This window comes from Temnothorax nylanderi, unplaced genomic scaffold (genome assembly GCF_030848795.1).
Source record: "Temnothorax nylanderi isolate EJ_2023f unplaced genomic scaffold, tnyl_v1.0 TNYL_tig0023_pilon, whole genome shotgun sequence".
Lineage (NCBI taxonomy): Eukaryota > Metazoa > Arthropoda > Insecta > Hymenoptera > Formicidae > Temnothorax > Temnothorax nylanderi.
The window spans coordinates 1665249-1688009 of NW_027249085.1; the positions used below are offsets into that span (position 1 = coordinate 1665249).

At 36.8% G+C, this 22761-nt stretch overlaps 3 protein-coding genes across 4 annotated transcripts in view; 2 read left to right on the top strand and 1 right to left on the bottom strand.

Annotated features, from left to right (window-relative positions):
- Window positions 1-953: 953 nt before the first annotated feature.
- Window positions 954-6412, top strand: LOC139769614 (protein dispatched-like). Its single transcript, XM_071700854.1, has 10 exons — window positions 954-1676; window positions 1765-1902; window positions 2069-2767; window positions 2856-3243; window positions 3333-3534; window positions 3622-4009; window positions 4090-4662; window positions 4760-5060; window positions 5132-5432; window positions 5544-6412. The coding sequence occupies exons 1-10, from the start codon at window positions 1539-1541 to the stop codon at window positions 5776-5778; spliced, it is 3363 nt and encodes a 1120-aa protein (XP_071556955.1). The 5' UTR covers window positions 954-1538; the 3' UTR covers window positions 5779-6412.
- A 128-nt stretch (window positions 6413-6540) lies between these two features.
- On the top strand, window positions 6541-9964 carry LOC139769615 (BBSome complex member BBS1-like). Its single transcript, XM_071700855.1, has 7 exons — window positions 6541-7352; window positions 7452-7629; window positions 7974-8183; window positions 8297-8592; window positions 8679-8928; window positions 9004-9183; window positions 9265-9964. Exons 1-7 carry the CDS (start codon window positions 7339-7341, stop codon window positions 9889-9891), a joined length of 1755 nt encoding a protein of 584 aa, XP_071556956.1. The 5' UTR covers window positions 6541-7338; the 3' UTR covers window positions 9892-9964.
- A 153-nt stretch (window positions 9965-10117) lies between these two features.
- LOC139769616 (lachesin) overlaps window positions 10118-22761 on the bottom strand; it is a 61556-nt gene continuing 48912 nt past the window's right edge. For both annotated transcript variants that reach the window (XM_071700858.1, XM_071700856.1), the window contains 9 exons: window positions 14695-14898; window positions 14075-14448; window positions 13746-13902; window positions 13350-13640; window positions 13000-13106; window positions 12705-12894; window positions 12383-12409; window positions 12157-12269; window positions 10118-12066 (listed from right to left, as the gene is read on the bottom strand). In XM_071700858.1, coding sequence (XP_071556959.1) covers window positions 12172-12269; window positions 12383-12409; window positions 12705-12894; window positions 13000-13106; window positions 13350-13640; window positions 13746-13902; window positions 14075-14448; window positions 14695-14755 — 1305 coding nt within the window. In that variant the 5' untranslated portion in view covers window positions 14756-14898 and the 3' untranslated portion in view covers window positions 10118-12066; window positions 12157-12171. The remainder of the gene's footprint in view (window positions 12067-12156; window positions 12270-12382; window positions 12410-12704; window positions 12895-12999; window positions 13107-13349; window positions 13641-13745; window positions 13903-14074; window positions 14449-14694; window positions 14899-22761) is intronic.

The following is a 22761-nucleotide window of genomic DNA, read 5'->3' on the forward strand; positions in this document are numbered from 1 at the left end:
CCCCCAGAATTCTATGACCCATCGAATTTATGACAGTGTTTGCTCATTGCGCATGCGCGAGTAAGTAGATAACCAATCATAGGTCTGTTCTTTTTAACTGACTTGTTGCACCGTTTACCTTTCCTCTTTTTCTCTCCAACGGCCAACGTGGAGATAGTGATATATACATAAACATATGGGCGCGTTCAGCAGAACAAACCGCTCAGTAGCAATCGAACGTGATTGGCTCTTAAGGCCATTGCACGTAACAAAATTTTAGTCATAATCGTAAGGCCGTAAGAAAATAGACCAATCACAGTCGATTATTCTTCTCGCGCTTGAAGAATAATCGAGTGTGATTGGTCTATTTTCTTACGACCTTACGATTATGACTAAAACTTTGTTACGTGCAATGGCCTTTACTTTTAGACCCAACAAATCAACGTAGCGTGTTGATAAGACGACACTCAACAGTTGTGTCTGCTGAACGCGGCTATTGTATAATTTTTATTTGGTTTTTTTCACCAAACTAATATAACTACGTACCTGTTATGTATAATACATATTGAACAATTTATTGCTTCGTCGACGTCGTATATTATTTTTTTGCAATATTCTGTATAATAAAATTGAAACATACAACATTGAGCAATAACAGTTTTAGAAGAATTGAATACTTGTAAACGACTTAACCATATGCGATATGTGTTTAATTTTAATTGTTATTATTAATATAGTTTTAATTTATTATTGTCAACCATTTCGTGCTTCAATGCAAGTCTAATTAAATATAAAACTTGTATCTAGATAATCATGTATCGTGATTGTTGGCTTAAAATATATGTTTTCTTATTAATTGAACGCTATATGAGCTGTTATTTATTTTTAATTTTATGCGTTTTTGTATCAAATTATAGTTTCCTAGAATTCAAAATTGTGATGCCATTCGGCCGGCGCGCATGCGCGAGAAAAGCGTCTCGTCCAGCAGCATCGGATCGTACCATTTATAACTAATGTAAACACGTGCTGTGTTATTCGCACGTAGACGCACAACGCGGTTTCTCCACGAGAAATATTAACGGGAAATCGCAAGTACGACGCATTCGATATGACTGAATAATGGCATGATAATAAAAAGAAGGATTTACGGATTTCGAACGATCTTGTTATGCTCGTATGCTGAAACTCGTCACGGTCGTATGGTCGTTTCTGCGATTCGGACGCTAAAATTTACTCCGATGCTCCTAAAATTATACGCTGAGGGTAGACTTTAATGCGAGCAAAGGAAATTACAAATTGGTTCTACTGAAAACATTTGGCATCTGTCATTTGAATAAAATGAGACGAGCATGATTATGTGATACAAGAGAGTTGTGTCTTTGGTGTAGAAGAGGGTTGTTTTAATACTATCGCGAGTTCTTCGACGAATGATGAATGACGACTGATTTATCACATATTTATCTATTACACGTGTGAAGATATATATTTAAAATAGATATAAAAACAATATACATATATATATATATAGATATACAGAGAAGCAAGAAATCTTTATAGAAATGGAAGCACCTTGGTTTCCTCGTGTAATTGCTCATCACCCGTATATTATTTTACTGGTCGTTTTTACATTTTCTTCGATATGCCTAATCATTCCGCTTACAACCAAAAGGTTTCCAGATTTCTCGGACCCACAAATGGTACGTAGAAGCATATGAATCTACTTGTAAGAGTTAAAGGAAAATTTTATACAATTGATATTTCAAACACGGAATATTTATACCGTAGGGTTTTGAGGCAAGAGGCACAGTTTTAGCGCAAAGATTGACAGCTTGGAATCATTTAATAGAAGCTACAAAACCAAGGGGAGAACTTACCGATAATCCTTTAGAATATCATCAATATATACGTGAATCAACTCAACAGGTACACATGATAATATTTTTTTCTTTCAGCTAGCTTATATTCTTATTTTCAATTATTCTTATTCTCAGGTATATATTTTGTTTATGTAATCAGCTTGGTTTAGTAATATTGGTATGTGTTGAATAAGTAGCAAAGTGTATTATTAAACTTTTTCTTGATTTTACAGCCTAATGCAAATATGCAAAATCATAGCTTGCCTACTCAGGGTATTCTTAGAAAAAAGCCAAAAGGTAAAAATAAACGAAAGGGAAAGAAACATCAGAAAGTGTTAAATAACACAGACTACATAGAATCAAGTGACGAGGAGAAAGATACATGGAAAGAATTACTAGAATTAAAAGATAGGCATAACACAGATATAGAGGATGAAAAGACTCAAGAGAAAGATCACCTAGATAGTGATAATTTCTTCTGCAATTTACCAAGTTCTGCGTACGCTCGTGTTGTGATCAGTGTAGATTCAGAGGATAAAAATTTGTGGTCAATGGATGGTATATTAGCTCAATGTCATATTGATGGCGTACTTCGTGGAAATGTTCACTTTCCATCTTTATGTCAGACGAAAATCGAGCGCAACGGTGTGGAAAGTCATAAATGTTGTAGAAGTTGGTCACCAGCTAACTATGTGGCACTTTTATCCAATCGCAGTTCTTGTTTGGGAGTTACCGAGAACGATCTGAGCAGAGTGAAGACACTTTTGCAAAAATGCGCTCAATATTATCATGACCGTCGGTTGTTGCCTAACTGTGCAGAAGACTTTAATTGCCAAAAACACGTGCCAGTCGAATGCTATATGAGAAATGCAGTTTACCATCTACTACACTATCTTTTGGATGTTAATTTTATTCCGAGCTCTGATAAGGAAGTATGTCTTGTTTCAATATCATCTTGTTTTAACACGAATAGGTATACTGATTGATTCTAATAATCGGACATTGATCGGATTGTTACAGAAGACAGATCTCAACAGCAAACAAAATTCGACGTTGCACTCTGCCATGTTATTTCTTCCAATTGCGGCAAGCTCTGCGACTTTAGATTTTTACAAAGAAATAGACAATGATGATTTAGTGTATGGGAACTACCGTGTTCAAGGCATGCAACTTGGCCTAAAAAGTATACTGTTTGATCGATTGTTATTGTCTGATTCGAGTTTGGTACTCGGCGGTTTTATCTTTGTTACCCTGTGTATTTGGGCATATACTGGTTCCATTTTGGTGACTACAGCAACAATTTTTGCAGTGTTGTTTAGTCTTGGTATTTCATATGCAATTTATACTCTCGTCTTGCATATTGAGTTCTTCCCTTTTATGAATGTTCTGGCCATTGTCGTAGCTGTAGGTCAGTATTCTGGCGTATCAAAATAATTATAAGCAAAATATAAAGATGCCTATAAGTATGTACATTATTACAACAAAATCTCTTTACAGGCATTGGAGCAGATGACGCATTTATTTATTGCAAAATTTGGGAATCTAAAAAACAGAAGAAACTTTCTAATGGCGGATTAGTACGTTTGGTACAGGAAACAATGAAACATGCTTTTCCATCTATGTTTGTTACATCTCTTACTACCGCAGTAGCTTTTTTCGCATCAATTGTTAGTAACGTGACGGCTATCAATTGTTTCAGGTACTAATTTGATTGTATATATGGCATTTTTTTATTCTATGTTTAAATGTTCTTAACTTTTGTATATCATTGATAAATTTTGTACAGTTTGTTTTCAGGAATGACAGTTATCGCTAATTTCTTCTTGATGGTCACATGGTTACCTGCGTGTGTGGTCGTATCAGAGCATTGTAAATTATCTACTTTATCACCTGTCAATTTTATTACCAGAAAAATTATTCGTCCCCTACGATCTTTGGGAGATAAAGTAACAGTAGGATTCACCACCTTTCTTACTGGATTAGTGCTTCGTTTACGATGGTTTTGGCTACTAAGTTTGGGGATTATAGCAATAGCGTGTGCCAGTGTCGTCTTCCATTATCCGGGTTTACAACTGCCAGATTATATGGATTTTCAATTATTCCATGATGAACATCCATTCGAACGATATGATCTAGTATACTCGCGGAGATTCTGGTTTGAACGATATGAAATGGTGCCTATATTTCACTTATTTACATTTTCAAGATTTATCTGCATCACAATGTATATATTGTATATACTTGATTCGTGCAGGTTGGTGGAGATGGTGAACTTCTTCCATTGAGATTTGTATGGGGCATAAAACCAGTTGACAATGGTGATTACCTTAACCCTACTAAAAGGGGGATACTAGATTGGGATGAAACTTTTGATGCTTCTAGTCGAAAGTCTCAATTATGGCTTGAACAATTTTGCCAAAATTTACGGAGGCAACCTTTTTACCACCATACCATAGGACCTATGTTATCTAACTGCTTCATCGAACCATTACGTAATTGGATGAAAAGGCGTTGTAAGGATCCTGTCGATTCTCACATTGACTATGCTCCATGTTGTGAGAGCAGTAAATTTCCATACGAACCTGATGTTTTGGAACAATGTGCAGCTGAAGCTAGCGTGAGATTACATCGTACGCCTTATTTGTGGATTCAGGATAATCCACCTTATGCAGGTCCAAAATTTATTAAAGAACCATTGTTCGCGCAAGCACCAAATGATACGCTTGCGATTAAAGCAACGCCTAAAATTAAAGCCCTTATTGTCGAATACGATAGCACATATGCATATAGTCTCTCATTTGGAAACATGGATAAATTTTTTCAACAGGCAAGTACTATTTACTCAATAACAATTACACGTGCATTAATAATGATTGCGGAAATTTGAATCTTTGAAGCAAAGTTTAATCCTCGAATTTAATCAGGTTGAAAGTTGGATGCAAAATCAATTAAGAACTGCACCTAAAGGAATGAGAGGTGGATGGTTTATCAGCCATCTAGAATTTTATGAGCTTCAACGTACGTTGTATCAAGGAACGATATGGGCAATAGGACTGTCGCTAACTTTGGCTCTGATAGTTTTAGCGCTAGTGACGTTAAATCCTCTTATCAGCCTATATACAATTGTAGCTATTGGTGCTGTAATAATCGTTACCGTTGCCATACTCATTCTTCTTGGATGGACACTCAATATTCTAGAAAGTGTTGCAATATCAACAACAATTGGTAAGTAATAAAAAGACGAATTTAAATTATCTATGAAATTGATAATATTTTTGGACATTTTGTTTCATTAGGTCTTGCTGTAGACTTCAGCTTACATTACGCTGTGAGTTATAAAGCATGTACCTCAGAAAAGAAAATAGACCGAGTAAAAACTGCACTGCAGCAGATGGGTGGTCCTACTCTTATGGCAGCAATTACTAGTGGAGCTGCGGGCGCTCTAATGTTACCTTCTCATGTATTAGCGTATATACAAATCGGTATCTTTTTATTACTCGTTATGAGTATAAGTTGGTTATATGCGACCTTATTTTTATGCTCGATGTTAGCAATTATAGGACCATCTTCACGCTTTGCTCAGTTTGAATATCCCAGGTAATGAGTTTTTATCATGCAAGGTTTATAACAAATACATTTTAGATTAAAACGATTAAGTATTACAAGATATAAATTATATTATCAATGGTTAATTTATATTTTTTACAGATTGAAAATATTATCAATTTGTTTTCCTAAATATGAGGATGGTGGTGCCGTTGAAGCCGACAAAGATAACAATCGAGCGAGGAAAACTTATAAAGGACGAGGAATGCTTTCAGAATCAACTCTAAGCACATCTAGCTCCGTATGTCAATTTCATTGTAGTGAATTGGAAACTCTTGCAGCGAGACCTCCATCGCCATCATTACCACCATCTCCATTAGCAACATTACTTCGTTAAAATAATCATTATTTAATTATCAATTATATATGTCATTATCCAGAAATCTCAATTTGCGATCTCATTAATTGTGTATTTTTTTAAGTATAGCTGTATGTTTAAAATAATTTATATGTCACTCTGTGCGTAGGTGTAATATTGTATAATTAATATGACTGTTGTTGGCTGTGTTCAAATAGTTTTAAGGTCATTACTCACAATCAGATGTCGTCTATCATTTGTTACCTACAGATACATATGTATAATATGTTACACATATGTACAGTACACACACGCAAACGCAAATACACACACACCCCCACACCAACACGTACAGAGGGCTTCCTAATTAGTAGTACAGATATGTACAATACGATATGTGCAATCAAAAGCATTAATATCGTTTAGTGTGTTTACACTTGGCAGTCAATTTCTTTGTAATATTTACGACGTGTATCTTTTCATTTATATAGTTGACAGCCTAGTTCAATCACTTTATTCCGCGATAAACATAAAAGACAGTGAATTGCAATGAAGACTGTGAATGCAAACGCACTGAATAATATCAATGCTCTCAATTGTGCATATGTGTTTATGGCTATGGAAAATTAAATGTTAACTTAAACTATAACTAATAAATATAACATCTCTTTTATATTTCATAAGTTCTAGTTATGAATTTTTGAAGACGTGTTATATGATATATATATATGAATGTTACTAAAATGTGACAAATAATGTTGCTTATATGGATTTAGAATTTCAATTGTAATTGACATGTTTTTAAAACACATTCATAAATATTATCAGTATTATATAAAAATTAACAATGCAAATGTTATTATAAACGTAATATTTTGCATTACATATTTATCGATTATTTGTCATATAAATTATGTCATAATAGTAACAATAAAGTAATTTTATATGCAAAATATATATTTCATTCCAATAAAATATTATTTTATTATATTACAGAGTTTGATAACTTATTATATATTTTGTATATGCATTAAAAATTATCTTTGTTCTACATACTTGAATAAAATGACACATTTTAATAAAACAAAACAATTTGTTAAAAATGCTATAAATTTTTAAGCGTATATTTATTTTTCCTGTATCTAAGCGCATAGTTATTCAAAATTTCCTAAGAACCGCTAAAAAGGGAAGGAAACCTAAACGTGCAGTTTTCAAAATTCCCCTAGGAGGCTGCTGAATGCGCGTTTTGAATTTCTCATCACTTTCGCGCTATTTGGGTTGAAGGTTTCTATGGAAACAAATACACAAACAAAGCACATGGCATTCTGTAATTGTGTAATTTCTAATGTATACGTTCCTAATTATGGAATGTCAGTTTATCACCTTATAAAATTGTCAGTTATAGAATTGACAAAACATGTAAAAAGTTAAAAAAACCTTTAAACTCAGTTTGAAATGTGCAATATATGTATATAGTTGATATAATATTAGATATAAATAGGAAAACTAATATGTAATTCAGTAATTAAGCTGTAAATAAGCTGTAATTAAGCTGTAAAAATCATTATATAGAAAGGCAAATTATAAAAGTTTGTAATCATGCACGGTTTAAGGTAAAACATATTTTTATAAGTGGTTATGAAGTATCAACATATGTGAATTTTATTTAATATTTGTTATATTTTTATCTTTAACAAATATATATTTTTTAGAGCTGATCATAAATCTCTTGGAGGACTTGGAATGAGCCGCTGGTTGGAAGCACTTTGGGAACCAAGTGCTGGTTTATTTTGTCTGCCTGGTGGACTTGATATGCTGGACATAAGCGGTGATGGAGATGCTAGACTTATTTGTGCTGATCTAGGACCAGTTGGAAGCGATTCAACAAAGGTACAGTGTATTATAACAAGAAAATGATATAATAACTGTTTGTATATATCATTGAATAATATGTAGTTTAATTGTATCATAGAGTAGAACACTAAAAGAAAATTAAGAATTTGGAGAAAAAAAGAGAAAAAAATGAAAAAATAATTGCATTTTTCTGTAAATTATAGTAAATTATTTTGTATTCAACATGATTTTATAAATCTTAAAGATTAAACTCTTGCAATTAAATTAGGATCAGCAAGTGACACAGAAATATTCATATATATTATTCTCTTTTCTGAATAATTTATATACTATTTTTTTATTTTACTCATTTACAATATATTGCTTACTCATATTTTTAGATACGAGTTTATAAAGGAGGTGATCAGATAACTGAGCATAACATGGTAGATTCACCCTGTGGAGTAGTCGGGTTTTATACGGAAAATAGAGAACCTCGATCATCTGTGGTTGCTGTAGGAGCTGGGGCTAGCGTATATATTTTCAAAAATATGAGACCCTTTTTCAAATATTGTCTACCACACATTGATGCCCATCCAAAAGAACGAGAAGTATTTATATTGTGTTGATACAGGAAGTAATAATGTTACAGAGTCGTCTTAAATCAATTTTATGTACAATAATTATGTTGTGACACTAATAATATTTTAATAATTTGACGCAGATTTGGCATAAATGTGGGCTAGATGAGGAATTAAACGTGCTGACTCTCGCGGATGATTTGGAGCTGTTACTGAAAGAACTTGGCGCAACATTTCTCTCTCCTCGTACTTTGAAGTTTCTTTCTTTGGATAATAATTTACGATTGAGTTTCGCAGAGCAGTATAGACGGGTGCCGCTTGTCAAAGCTAATGCCTTAACGGCAATCGCGATAATTCACAGGGACTCGTGGAACGATCCCGCTAGTAGTTGTCTTATATTGGGGACCGAGGCTGGCGAAGTTCTCGTCTTAGATCCCAGGTATTTTTCTTGCACAATTAAGAAAAAATTCGTTCATGAAATACTTCAGACATATTCTGTATGTATATTATTTAATTGCCATACAGAGCTTTTTCAGTTATGGATAAGCATAAGCTGGAGTGGCCACCAACAGCATTTGCCAGTTGCGGCTTATGGACGGGTGACGGTCGCATAATAGTTATTGGAAGAGATGGAAAAATAGGAGCAATTAGGAGGGGAAGTCCTGTGAAACTTTGGGAAACGTTGCCCGCGCCCGCAGTAGCTATTTCCGCTCTCACGTCCGAAGGAGCGGCAGTAGCTGTTATGGATGGTACTTTAGTGGGATTTTCAAAAAGAGTACGCTTAAAAAGAAATATTTTAATATAATTTCAAATGCTTATGTTAGATTTCTTTCTGATAAATTTCTTACAGGGAATAAAATTGTGGCAGATCAATATTCCTGGTATAATATTAGATCTAGTTAGCTTACCAGTACCGCAAAATGGGCTGTCTTTGTTAGCTGTAAGCACAGTGGGCTATGGAATCCGCATTTATGATGGAAAACATCACGTGGATACAGTGAAAATTATGGAGCCTGTATCTGCTCTTAAGGTATTCCATTTTTATAACAATGGTGTATTAAAAAGTGACGCAAAATATAAATATAATATATTCTTTTTTTTATGAATGCAGTACGGACGAATGGGACAAGAGGAACGGACAATAGCTATGGTCACTGTTGGCGGTGGTTTATGCATGAAAATCCTGAAGCGCACTGCTGACTTTAATACGAACAATTCAGTGTCGAATTCGTTGTCGAGTAACACATCAAAGTTCTCGATACCGAAGAAAACACGACTGTTTGTCGATCAAACGATAAGGGAGAGAGCCGAGGCAAAGAAAATTCATAATACATTTCAGCAAGGCTTTCTCCGCTTACGCTTAACAACGGCCAAACAAGCGTCCGAACATTTAAACGAAAATCAAGCATCAGGACCAAATCCTATCACGTTGGAGACAAATGTTCTCGGTTTGGGTCCCAATTACATGATTCGTATTATAGTGACAAATATTTCTGAAGATTTGTCCCCAACGGAATTATATATTCTCTGCAGAGCCGAGGACACTGATGTGAATCCTCGTGTGATAGATTTACCCTTGCTACCAAGTGCTGTACCTATACCACTAGCTGTTAGCGCAAACTTAAAGGGTCAAATATCAGGGAAAGTTAAAATATTACTCTGCAAGAAAGCAAATCCAAAACCTTTGGTTGCAACGACTGTAATATTGCCAGCTGCCGAGGAAGATTTTGAAATCTGAAGAGCACAATTATTCGAATTGTAATTGAGAGTTGAACCAAGTACAAATATAAAATAAATCATATTTTATTTAATTTAAAACGAATTTTCTCTTATAGATGTCAAATAAATCGAATATTATTGTCTCGTAGATATATGTATCTATAAAACGTAGTAGAGTTATAACATAAATTTTTTTACACTATTCCTCAAAGAACTGTATTAATAATTTACAATAAAATACGCAGTACGTTTTCATTTACTTTATTATGTATCTGCAAGTATAATCTTATGAATTAATATATCTTTCGTTTTTCTTGATTGTACATGTTACATTGATTAAGGCAACAAGAAGCTATATTCATATGCATATCAGGTGTGTTGTGTATTAATATAAATGTTTTACAAGCATTCTGACTCTCTAACAACTTTCCTTGTATATTGTCGACATGTTTTAAAGTAAACTTTCAAATCTATATACATAGAAGATAAAATTGCGTAACTAAAATTTAAAATGACGCTCTTTTTGATATATGATACAACTTTTCAAAAGATAAAAAGATATAAATACATGTTTTTACAATTTTAGCCCGATTAATTTGTATAAATAATTCGTTTTCGTTATTATTAATTTTGCTACACTTACAAAATTTTCAATAATTAATAATCAAATAGACTGAGAATAACAGAGATGTAATTTTTCTATATATGTTCATTTAGTTGCAACTTTCCCATAGCCATTTTCATTCCTATAAAAATAAATCTTATATTTTGTAAAATTATGGATACAAAGAATCTTTAAAATAGCACGATATAACTCGGTGTAATAAAATAAATACAGTGTAAAATCGTGCTTTGATAGTGATTCCTAATATTTGTAATTTTTATAAACGTGATTAAAAATTTTGTTGTCATTGGAAGATATAATATTCTAGACAATAAAAACAAAATAATCTAACTTTTGTAGTAATCATGCAATAATACACAAATATAATTATACATATTTACGATTATTTAAATATTTAAAATACAAGATGCTTTGTCTTCGATATTAAAATCATACATAGGTTTATTGTGTTGTGTAAATAATGTTCAGAATACTTTAGAAGAGATATGGCTTTCATTACGCTGTAATATATTTACGACAAGCACACCGTTTCTAAAATGGGCAGTTTCTTATACGATTATGGTACTTATAGTACTGCATATAACATTAATTATAAATCAATATAACAACATATCAGCGCTAAAAGCTAGCAAACTATTGTGGAAAACACTACAGAACGTCATTCTCTCGCATACTCGCTCCAGTCACATTCATTACTCGCGCATCACATTATACGTATTCGAGAAACGTAGGAGTAAATAAAAAAAAGAAAGATTCGCTTTTATTGGGAGCAAACATACGGAAACGTGGGGGACGTAATGTTAATGAAGAATTCTTGTACGACTTACAGTATGAGTGCTTCCAACTTTATGCTCTTCGTCGACTCGGTTATACACGTTGTATTATCGCGTATGTTCCTATAATATTAACTTCTCTTCTACTACATTATTTTAGGTACATGTTCTTTCCACGTGTGCATTGTGGACAGCAGATCAGATTCTATACATAATTTTTCGGAAGTAGCAGACCCGTGTACATGGCACCAAGCGACTTCTTTGAACACGTTTCTAATAATCTTAAGCATACAAAAATAAATTATAATAATATGATTGTTGTGTCTCTGTGAACTTACGCATGTATAGTGAATACTATATTATGTGTACACATACACACGTATACATGTACGTATGTCATATATGCATGCATATGTGCATATGATAAAGCTATATAAATTATGTATATATTTTAAAGTACAATATCCCTTAATAATTATTCGTGATTTTACGGAGTACAATTAAAATGCTCATCTTTTTCATTTACAAGGCGTCTTAATGGAACACCTAGGCGAGTTGTATGCCAATATTGATCACAAAATTTTCTAAACAAAATGTATTGAATATTAATGTGTCTCGGTAATGCCCGTATGTTTGAAAAGATTTTATTACATATATAATACGTAAAATATCTCTCCGAGTAAGAAGGGGGATTTGCACCAAGAGTGTGTACGTGAGCTATGTCTCCCCTAAGTGTTCCTTCACTAATAAATCCACCATGGCGTTTGCTGGTGTTGCTTTGGCTGCAGCAAATTATCTGCGTTATAAATAAATCAGTCATTTAAAAAAGTTTGTCGTAAGCTTTTATAGCTCGTTCATAGATTTACCGTTTTATCGTTGTACTTACCTATGTACTTTAGATTTAAGTAAAGAGTTGCAGGCTTGTGAAGGCACAAGATAAAACGACTAGGATCAACGTTAGAAGAGTTTCAGAAGATCGAACAGTTGCCGAATTTCCTTCTGTAAATAAATAACAAATTAAAAACTGTCGATAAAAAAGATCATTTAAATTTAAAATAATAAATGTCCTGTTTGAAAAGAAAATTGAAAAATGTTAAAAATTGTATTCGTACCTTTCAGCGCCAAATCAGGTGGATAATCTAAAAAAGAAATAAGAAAATAAAGAGATTTAATATTTGTAACCTGTTTATATCATATATTATTTATATTAATACTTTAATTATCCTTAAATTACTTAATCGCCTGTCTAATTTAATTTAATAATCAATTATAAATTAATATGACTGATTAAGTATTTTGTATTGTAACAATTTTTTATTCAATTTGATTACTATCTATAGTAAAATACTGTGCAAGCAAAGATGCATATATTGCTTATAAACGTATAAGATTTGCGTTGATTAGCATAAATATGTGAAGATATAATATACGCACCCCCCGTAAAGGTATGCGGTTCTGACTCCAGAGACCATCCGAATGCGTTTCTAGCCTTTAGGATCGTCTCGTAGGATCCAGGCTGAAGTTCTTGAATCGGATACTCTACGAGAAATTGATTTTCTTTACCATCTTTGACTTCAGGCTCGACAACCTTCCACTCCTGGTCACCCTTGCGACGATACTGTAACTGTAAGTAGAAAAATTGTCTCGTGTCTATTATACCTTACTTTAGGAGATTCTAATATTCTTCTAAAAGGAGAATGCATATTCTTGATGCACATCGCAAATTTACCTTGTATTCGCTGATCGGTGAGTAACTTTCCAGACGCCACTTCAGAATAATTCCTGTATCATCATCGGTCATCTCGGCGCCATATACCGTCGCTTGCGAGGGCACTCCTAAAATATATTTTGTAAATGAAAATTGACTTGCTATCTGAGTTCTCCAGCGATTCACGAAAATTATACAAAACCATTTGTATACTTTCATATTAATCTTACATAGAGAAATGTCAATCTTATATTCTTTTTATATAATTTGTTTTAAATTTTAAATAATTTACATTCATAAGTTATTTTAATTAATAAATTTATTATATATATATATATATATATATTATTTTATGTAATAGCAATTAATACCTGTTAAGAAAATAGATTTAGTGTCATGACCAACGGGATTCTGCGCGCGACACTTATATTCGCCAAAGTCCCGTACTGAGGTATGCAAGATCTTCAAAACGTGCTTGGTCTTGTTTCCCTTCATTGTTATCCCGTGATGCATTATCCATCCTTTCTTCTGTGTAAGTTTCTTGTCGTCTTTATGCCACGTTATGATTGCCTCGGGATAGGCGCTCACGATGCACGTCAGTTCCGATTCCATACTCGCGCCGCTGTAGACCATGCTTCTCTCCACCTCGATCTTAGGTTTGTCTGTCACGAAAGCGGAACGCGTAAATCGCTAACGTCAATATGCTTATGCTAAACAGACGACTCTGAGAGCCACGCTGATCAAACGAGAATGAGCAATTAACTCACAATGCACGACGACGGTGATCGCTTCCATTGCCGGCATCTTCGAACCATCCTCAGCGAGACATTGATACATGCCACTATGAGACTCGTTCACTCTCTTTATCGTGATGTAATTTCCGTCCAAGATCACGTCGGGATCGTAACCATCCACCTTCTTGTTCTAAAACAAGAGAAACGACGGAATCAGCTTTGCCTTCCAACTTGTTAAAACCCTGGCCCTCCTATATTTAGCGTCTGTAATTATTATGAACATTGCGATGCTTTTACAGTGATAAAAGCAGCGTGAGCAAATAGCGTTAGAGTTATCAATGATATTTTTAATGATGTTTCACCTCGATGAACCATTTGATCTCGGGCGGCGGCTGTATGTCAGTCTCGCAACCGAGCCTGAGACTGTGGCCCTGGCTCACTTCGACCTTCCTCGAGGGTATCACGCGTATAATCCCCTTGTGCGAGTGCTGCGGCGGTGGGGTCGCAGGTTCTTGGTGCGGTCTTTCGTCAACCAGCAGACGGTGAATCAAATCTATCGGATCGGGCTTCCGCAAGATACTGCATTTGTAATTGTTGGAGGTGTCCGCGACCGACGCGTTAGAGATCACCAGGGTGTTATCCGGCAATCGTACGATCCTTTTGTAGTCCTCTGTATGCGCCACCGATTCGACGTACAGATACTTGTCGTCCTTCAGCCACGCGACCACGTAATTTTCTGAAATAATCCGCGATAAGCTTAACGAAGAGCACACGGGGGATAATCGCATACAGAGAATTAATTAAAGTTCCTTAATTATTTTATTTCATTTTCTCTCACCAACAAATATTTTCCTTGTCGTAAAGAAGCCTAACAAAATACCGAACAACTTTTGACAGAAATTAAAAAATTAATTTTGAAAAGATAGAGAGACGTTTTTGAAGCGCATAATAAATAATAATCGTTGGCTGTTGTTCTACGAACCTGTGTGGGTCACCTGACAAGGTAGTTTAACGGTGCTTCCAGCTTTTACGCGAATGCTCATTGCCTGTGATAAGATTTGCGGAGGCGCCTCGGCGGTGCCAGTATTGTCAACCTCTTCGTCCTCGTCTTCCTCTTCCTCGTCGTCGAAAGGAGTATCATCCTCGTAATCCAGTTCCTCTGTACTCTTAGTCGGTTTGCACAAGCCTGTAATTGAAGAAGACACAGTATGACTTAAGTGCCTTTTAAACGCAGAAAAACATAGTTTCTAATTTAACAAGCTTACGTTAACTGCTTAAGTTTATAACTCGTTAATTTTAAAATGTATCAAGATTAACCAAGAAATGATAAAATTTAATCCCGGAAAAATTATCGTTACTGGTTGTTTGCGCGATAAAATCAATAAAGTATCCTTATTCTATAAAATTATGTAATAGAAACATTCTGAAAATTATTCGTGTGGCTGCATAAGGAGGTATCAGAAGCATTAATGCGAAATCAATCGTGCTTTCCTGAGAAGCGACAGTTCAATCGCCAAAACCGTTAATTCGCTGGACCGCGAATGCCGGTGGTTGGCCCGTAACTCGTTCATCAGCGATCGGGTTGTCGATCGAAACCGCAGGCCATCGTGTCCGAAGGCCAAGAGGGATAGTGCGGTGGTCGAAATTAGATTTCTGGTGCACGATCGCGCGAGCTTGATTTCGAGGGACGGAGCATAAGCGCGGGATACAAGCTTACGCGGTTTTCCCCCGATTTTCCAATAATTTCCCTTCAGTATCCCTTTTTTCAGCAACCGGACATTGACCACTTTTCGCCAGCGACGCGAAACAGAAATCGCGATTAAACCTGGCTGAAGAGAGCTCTTTGCGTGTTCGCTATCAGTTTGCCTCGTTTTTCACCGAGCACGACGTTTCCACGCCAAGGCATTGTACACACTGTTTGATTTTAGTCGATGTAACCACACCTTGTGCACGAGGAAAAAATGGGTCGAACCTGACTCTCGATGGTCAGCCGAGTCGAGTAAACGGCAAGAAGCATCCGGCAATTACGCGAATTAAGATCGTTAAATCGTCGCTCGTCGTGATTGGGATCGTCGATGCAAACCTGTCGCAATTTTAATCGATTAGTAAGGTGTTTCACTAAAATAAAATATAGTAAACTATATGTGAATCGTATTAGAATTTCTTTAAATTCTGTTACACTTTCATCAAATTATTTCTATTAAATTTATTGAATAAATTTTTAAATTAAATATTAAGGATGGACTAACTAACAAAGAGCACAGTGTGTGGGCATTCGTATTCTTTAAAGCACAAAAAAAAATAAAGACAATGTAGCAAAGTATCAAATAAATACGCTGAATAATAATTCCCATTATACAAATTAACTAATAGGACGACATAATAATGGAAACTATATTTAATAATAATTGTCCGCAACTTTCAGGCATCTTTGCGTAAAAATCTTGAAATATCTATATTGTACATATTTGTTCTTTTTCTTATATTTGAAAATAGTTGCATATTATCTTAGGAAAATGAATAAACGAGGAAAATGATTTACGAGAGATTTGCAGCGATTATGCGGGAAGAAGTTTATGAATCTAGATTAATGGCTGACTACTACATGCCGGTACCACCCCTGTGCTCCAGTTAGATTGCAACCCCCGTCCCCGTGATTCCACCCAAGATTTCCTTAGCAGAGACTATGTCTATACACGTGAATAGGCGCCACGGTGTCCCATTGCTTAATCCATGTACATAGCTCCATAGGCACTCACGCACTCTTTCAGTCGGTCTAATGTCGTGGAACATTGCGTTCATAGTTTATATTCACTTTGCAGTGCGCACCAACGCATATGTATGTCACTCACAATGTGTCTACCTACTTTATTTTCCAAAAAGATCTCGTGTTTGGCAATTTGTAAAATAATTCGCTTTTCATTACGCTGCATATTTATATTTACCTGATATTTATGTTCATTACGCATAGTTCCTATTTCAATATATAGAGTAAAAAATTGCATATTTTAAATAATAAATGTACGCAAAATACGATTCATTATAATAAAAATTGAAATAAATACAAATTTTCTGTTTTTCAAACTCTTGTTAGTTAAAATCAAACTTTTCTCTGGCTAGAATTATGTTTCATTTTATAAATAGCGGTTTCAACACATGTTTGTTAAACACGAAGTAGAACATCGGAACGTCGACCTTAATTAAAAGGCGAGATTGAGAACATTGATCGAAGGAACGGCACAATGATTTAAATTGATCAGGTACACGAAATACATCAAGGTGTGGTTTGCCGCTGATGGTCTCGCTAAGATCTGGCATTTTTAACCTAGCCCTGTAATTTGTCTTCCGTACCTTGTTTCCTGAGTAAGTTTATTACTTCGAAATATACCTTCGTAGAAAATCGCAAAATTGCATCCAGATCACGAATCTTACGAAATAATTTCTTTCCCTTCAGACTCTTTTCGCGCTTTGTATTAAAGCTAGAATTATAAATAATAAGATTTTATTAAAGAGCATTTTTAATTAAAAAAGAGAAACGTGCCAAAACAATTTCTTTCAAAAATAAATCTATCCCGAAATCGAAGAGTTCGCAGCTGAATGAAGTTTGATCGACAGTTCCGGCATACATTTATGTATGTCAGAACTAGAGATAGAGAGTCGAGCCTTTTCTGTTGTAAATCAACGTGGAAATGCAGCGACTCATCGGATTGCGAAACAGAAAATCTTCTGCGTTTACCGCAGCCAGCCTCATTCGCATTTCCATTAACGATTCGAGCAACGCCGACGTGATTCGCGGAGAATAACGGATGTGTGAAAACCGCAAATCCATCGCGGACTTTTTCACCCTGCTGATGTCATACCATGACAGCATAGCCGAAAAAAGGACGGGGTAGATCTTGGTCACGTTGCTTCTGCGGGACACGTCATCCTGCGGCGGTGTCCTCACGTGCGTTTGCGCAACGAGGACGAGACGGACTGTCGAGTTTCGCCCCACAAATCAACGGTGTGACCGTAAATTACTGACATCGAGAGGCGCGGAAAACGTTCCTCCTGACGCGAAAATGTCAGGGTGCGTCCGCGGTTAGTGTTACAGCGATCGAGCGATCCGCGGGACGCGAGCGTCGAAAATAACTCCTCCTCGGCGAGGAGGAGGAAGAGGAGGAAGAGGAGAACCGTGCGGGTTCGTTGGATCGTAGCTCAAAGCTGACTTCCGTTTACGAGATCCCCGTGCAGCTGGAGCCATTCGGATTCCACGTAAAATAGATGCAAACAAGAATCCTCGAGTTGCAAGGTGCAACGAGATCTCTCCCCAAGTCTGATCCCTGATACAAAATCAAGATTCACATTTGTTTTTTTTTTTAGAATAAATATAAATTAACAAATAGGTAAAAAATTAATAAGAATCGATAAAGATCTATTTTCCTTAATTTAACATTCTTATACATAAGTAGATCTTAGGGAGACTTTTTGTCGGCAGGCAAGTCTTCTCACAGTCAGAAGAGTCTCAAGGCGCACGTATTTCGTGATGATTCGTCGGTTGCCGAGAAAGACGTAGCCTGGTAGCACATGGGGTGTTAGAGGAAACGTCTTAACGATCTCGGAGTTCCTCTTATCGATCGCGTTCTTCTCCCTCGCGTTGGCTAGCCGTGTCTTTGTTTGTTCCGGCAAGCCTCACTTCCCTTTCGTGGGAAAGCGCGGTACCGTGCCGAGAGGGTGGAAGATATACGAAATTCTTGACACAAGTTCAGATTCCACAATAAAGAGAAGCATTGTTCTTGAAGTTGCTGTTCTGCCTCACCCCGGAAGCCGGCTTGGCAATTCTGTGCCAACATTCCGCGAGTATATCGAAGGCCACGTTAAGCTCCTTAAAGCGAAGTTACCTTTCGGAAATCCAACACCGGTCAATTTACGACAATTAGACGCAACGGAATAAACGTAAAATACGAAATAAACCTATGCCTTTTTAACTACGTATGTATTTTATATCATTAGTCACGTTCGCGGTCTTTCTTTGAGAGTTTTTACGAGCAGGTAGCATGAAATATTGAAACCTGTCTCTTATTTTCCCGGTGAATCGATATCATCTTCTTTCAAGGCCGGCGACAATCGAGTTACACGCGTCGACGTCGCGTTAACGTACGGACTACGCTCGCGATGGCTGCATTTGACAGCGTTCGATGGGCACACGAATGTTGAATGGGTGACGTCAGCCCCCGCATTCTCTCACGCCTTAATGGTTATTATTGCCGGGAGGCACGCACTCTTATCCCCCCGAGAGGGCCCCCAAGACGCCGCACACGCACGCACATGCGTTCGAATACCGCGAAGGAGGGACGTGGGGCGGACGACGACGTCGACGGAATGTGCAACGCGGTACAGCGTGTTGGAGCGCGTATAACAAAACGGGGAGTGCCATTGGCCGAATTGACCCGTCAAGTCCCCTGGATGTGTTCTTGGTGTCCATACGACTTATTCGAATCGGTATCAAGCGGCAATGTTTCTTCAGACTCTAATAAATTCAAAAAATCCCTCAAAAATATCTATTTGTGATTATTATTAACATTAGCTGTCGTATTTTTAAAATTTATTTATTTCTTTTTTTTGTTTAGTAATACTAACAAGAATTCCAAGGAAATTTAATCTAAAACTAGACTTATCTCTACGCTACAAACAGGTAAAATTTCTACGAGAAAAGGACTATTATATGTTACAAAAAGAGAAATCTAATTTATAAAATAGAGATTTGATTGTGACCTGATTTCGTTTTGTATCATAATTCACATGTAAATATCATCTGTATGTTTAACAATAATAGATTCGGGATTATGAGAGACATCTGGTATATAATATAATATCTAACGACCTAATTATTTAATACTGATTACAAGAAGATTATCATTCATATTCATACGTCTGGATGCGGTCAAACGCGGTCGAACAGGTGAACGACTCCGCTCCAATAAAACTGAGAGCTCTCTCAACCTCCCAAAATGACTTGTCTCAGTTTCCGCGACGCCATCGCCTTTCTTTTTTCTCCCCCTAATGAATTGCGTTCTTTGCGAGGGGAGAACATCATCGTCGAGAGAGAGAGAAAAAGAATTGAAATACGCAAGAAATGTACTCCGGCATGTACGATTCAAAATGATCCATTATTGCCACGGCCGGTCTCGCGGGTCCAGTTCGGCACCGCGAAATCGGCGAAAATAACCGCATGCGGCTGCCGCGAGGGATATAACGCCCGTTGGAGAAATAGCGAAAAGGGACGACATTTGGAACTGGCCGCGTGCCAAGCGGGAAGATAACGCGGATCCGTAGATGCTTCGCCGTCGCCGCTGTCATGCGACCCTAAGGCTGGCTCCGCATCGTCGGTGACAGTAAAATGTATAAGAACGAAACACGTTCAAGAGGGTACAACACAAAGATATTGAAAACCTCACACAAAATCTGTGGATAGAAAATTTTGATGCTCGATATATAATTGAGATGAATTAAGACGTACGGTTCAGCGAATATTTTTTTTATGTTACATCGAACAGATATGTAATAAATATGTATAATTCTGATATAAATAACATCATATTCTTACAACTTATTTCTTTTTTTAAAGAAATTTTCTTGAGAAATTTTGACGCAATGATTTCATCTTCACTCGAATGCCTCGGGAACGCGTTTATCTAAACGTGAGCACAGCGTAAGGAACAACTGAGCGGCCGCGCATACAGCAGGACTTTTATCAGGTTCAGAAGAGCCTGATTTAGATTCAGCTCGCGCGTTTTAAAACCAACGCACTCCAGACAGCTCCCAAACCGTCTTTCATCGGATCTTCTCGGGAACCGCCTATTTGGAGACTACATACCGCTCGAATGTAATGATGTTCCAAGAAATTTTATCGGAAGCGGCAATCCAGTGCACAACAAAGAAAAGTATATAAGTTCATTCAGCTAGCAGACAGCTCGCTGGTGATCGTAAAACTCTGCTCGAAGTGTGCGAAGGGTTAAAACTAATAATGTCGCAATTACAACCGGCGAATCGTCTAACGATTTCCGTGAGGGATCTTTGTTTCGCAGTACAATGAACCTGATTTGCCGTACGGTAGCGATCCCGTAGTCCCGTCACGCAGAAGCTCAAGCCCTAGCACACGTACATCACGCCTACCAATACTTTCCCTTGTTTGGAAAGCGATGTTTCTAAGAACCGCGCGCGGTTAATCGCGTGTCGAAAATACAGGCACAGATCTCAAAATTCTCACGTTATTACGAATTACATTATCACAGGATTCCTCTCGAAAACGTACAATCACTCTTACATATATTTACCAAATTATCTAAGTTAATTAATTAATTATTGATTATCTTCTCTCAAGTTAAAATTGGTTAGATAAAATAAATTTAGATCAATAAAGATAAATAAAGATAAATTACGATCTTTCTTTTTTCACGAGTCACGTTGCGATAAATTATTGGTTTTATTTGGTACTTTTTGCTGTACGAGATATACGGATAATTTCCATTGTAGAGGTATTATTAGCCCTATTTGTTCCTTCATTTTATCGAGGGTCTTCACGAGAAAGCTCGATGCTGTATCGTAGGCAGTTTAAAAGACCGTTAAATAGTGAGTCAGCTCATAGAGAGAAAGAGAGATGACCATGTTAAATCGCGCGTGACCGGATCGTTTCGGGTATCAAGAACACGAGATGTTGCTGTGAATAGCATTAATCTTCCTCTGGCTGGGCGTGAACGGGCAGGATCTCCCGTAATGCATCTACGAGAAAATATGCTTTCGAACATTTACATGCAAGGATTTCTTTTACTTCAATTTTCTATCGCTCGACTTTTTCCAGTAAGTTTGAAGCATCAATCTTTTTCTTGTAAAAACATTATTTTACAGCCCCATTTCATGAAGTATTGAATTAAGAATGTTGTCTTATGCGCTTTCTCATCCGCTATTTTTATTATTAATAATTATTTATTTCCGTCATTAAAAGCCTACACTTTCTCAAGCATTAATTAGCGCGTTGTAGCAAAATACACTGCAAATAATGCAACGGATGATTAGTCCGTTGAATACATTCGCTTGACAAGTCGAGTCGGGGAATGCTTCACCGCCGAGGCGTCCTAATTGCGTTATCTCCTTCATTATCGTTGATATCAAGAGATTCGGTAGCCGGTAGTGTCTCGCAAGTATACGCGTAAAAGAATAACGCCACAAAAAGAGGCTACCTTACATCTCTCCCGCCCACGGTGTCGGATTGCATGACCCACCAAAATAACGCCCACCGAAACTCAATCCGAAGTTATTACGTCGACCCATGTAAATGCGGTGACACTCTGGTAAAGAAAGCATCAATTGCATTCTTGCTGAAAACCTGCGACAATCGCGGGAACGTGCATCGAAATTCGATCCGAAGTATGGACCCAAGCAAATTTTGTTGTAAAAAAGAGACACCGATTGCGCTTAAAACATTAGCGACACAACGACTCATCCCGGATGTCATTCACTGAAGACCGTTTCATTGCGAGGCAGCGAGGTCAAGTTGAATTATTCTTAGCGTATACTAAACGCACGATAAATTTTACTCAAGACGCCTCCCACGCGTCATAAATCAACTGTCTTATTTCGCTCGCAAATTACGCAAGACCGTAATTAACGCGGCGTTTGCGGGAAATGTGTGTTAAGTACCTCGCAATCGGCACCGCCAAGGTTTTATCAATTATCAAATTGTTACGTCCAGGTGTCTGTACAGCGGTTGCTGAAAGCAAAGGAGAAAGAAAACGACCGCGTGAAATAACGCATATTCCGCTCTCTCGTACAGATTCCGCGAGCCGAGGCGACGTTGCGTGTGTAAGCAAGCGCGGATCGTAAGGTACGTTAAATAATACGGCTAACATCGTTTTAAACAGACGGCAAGATAAGAACGGTGAGAAAATACACTCATTCTAATGCGCCCGTGCGCTCATACGCGCAGCAGATCCGACCTTTAAAGCACGATAATTGCGTCTACCGGCGATAAGCCGAACGTTTAACGCTCTGCCGGCCGCGAAATACACCT

Excerpts from the sequence above, each read along its gene's own strand:
- LOC139769615 (XM_071700855.1), top strand. Across the intron at positions 7,630-7,973 it reads TTGGAAGCGATTCAACAAAG|ATACGAGTTTATAAAGGAGG; the intron begins GTACAGTGTATT and ends TCATATTTTTAG. Across the intron at positions 8,184-8,296 it reads CCCATCCAAAAGAACGAGAA|ATTTGGCATAAATGTGGGCT; the intron begins GTATTTATATTG and ends AATTTGACGCAG.
- LOC139769614 (XM_071700854.1), top strand. The coding sequence starts at position 1,539 with ATGGAAGCACCTTGGTTTCCTCGTGTAATTGCTCATCACCCGTATATT. Across the intron at positions 1,677-1,764 it reads ATTTCTCGGACCCACAAATG|GGTTTTGAGGCAAGAGGCAC; the intron begins GTACGTAGAAGC and ends TTTATACCGTAG. Across the intron at positions 3,535-3,621 it reads ACGGCTATCAATTGTTTCAG|TTTGTTTTCAGGAATGACAG; the intron begins GTACTAATTTGA and ends AATTTTGTACAG.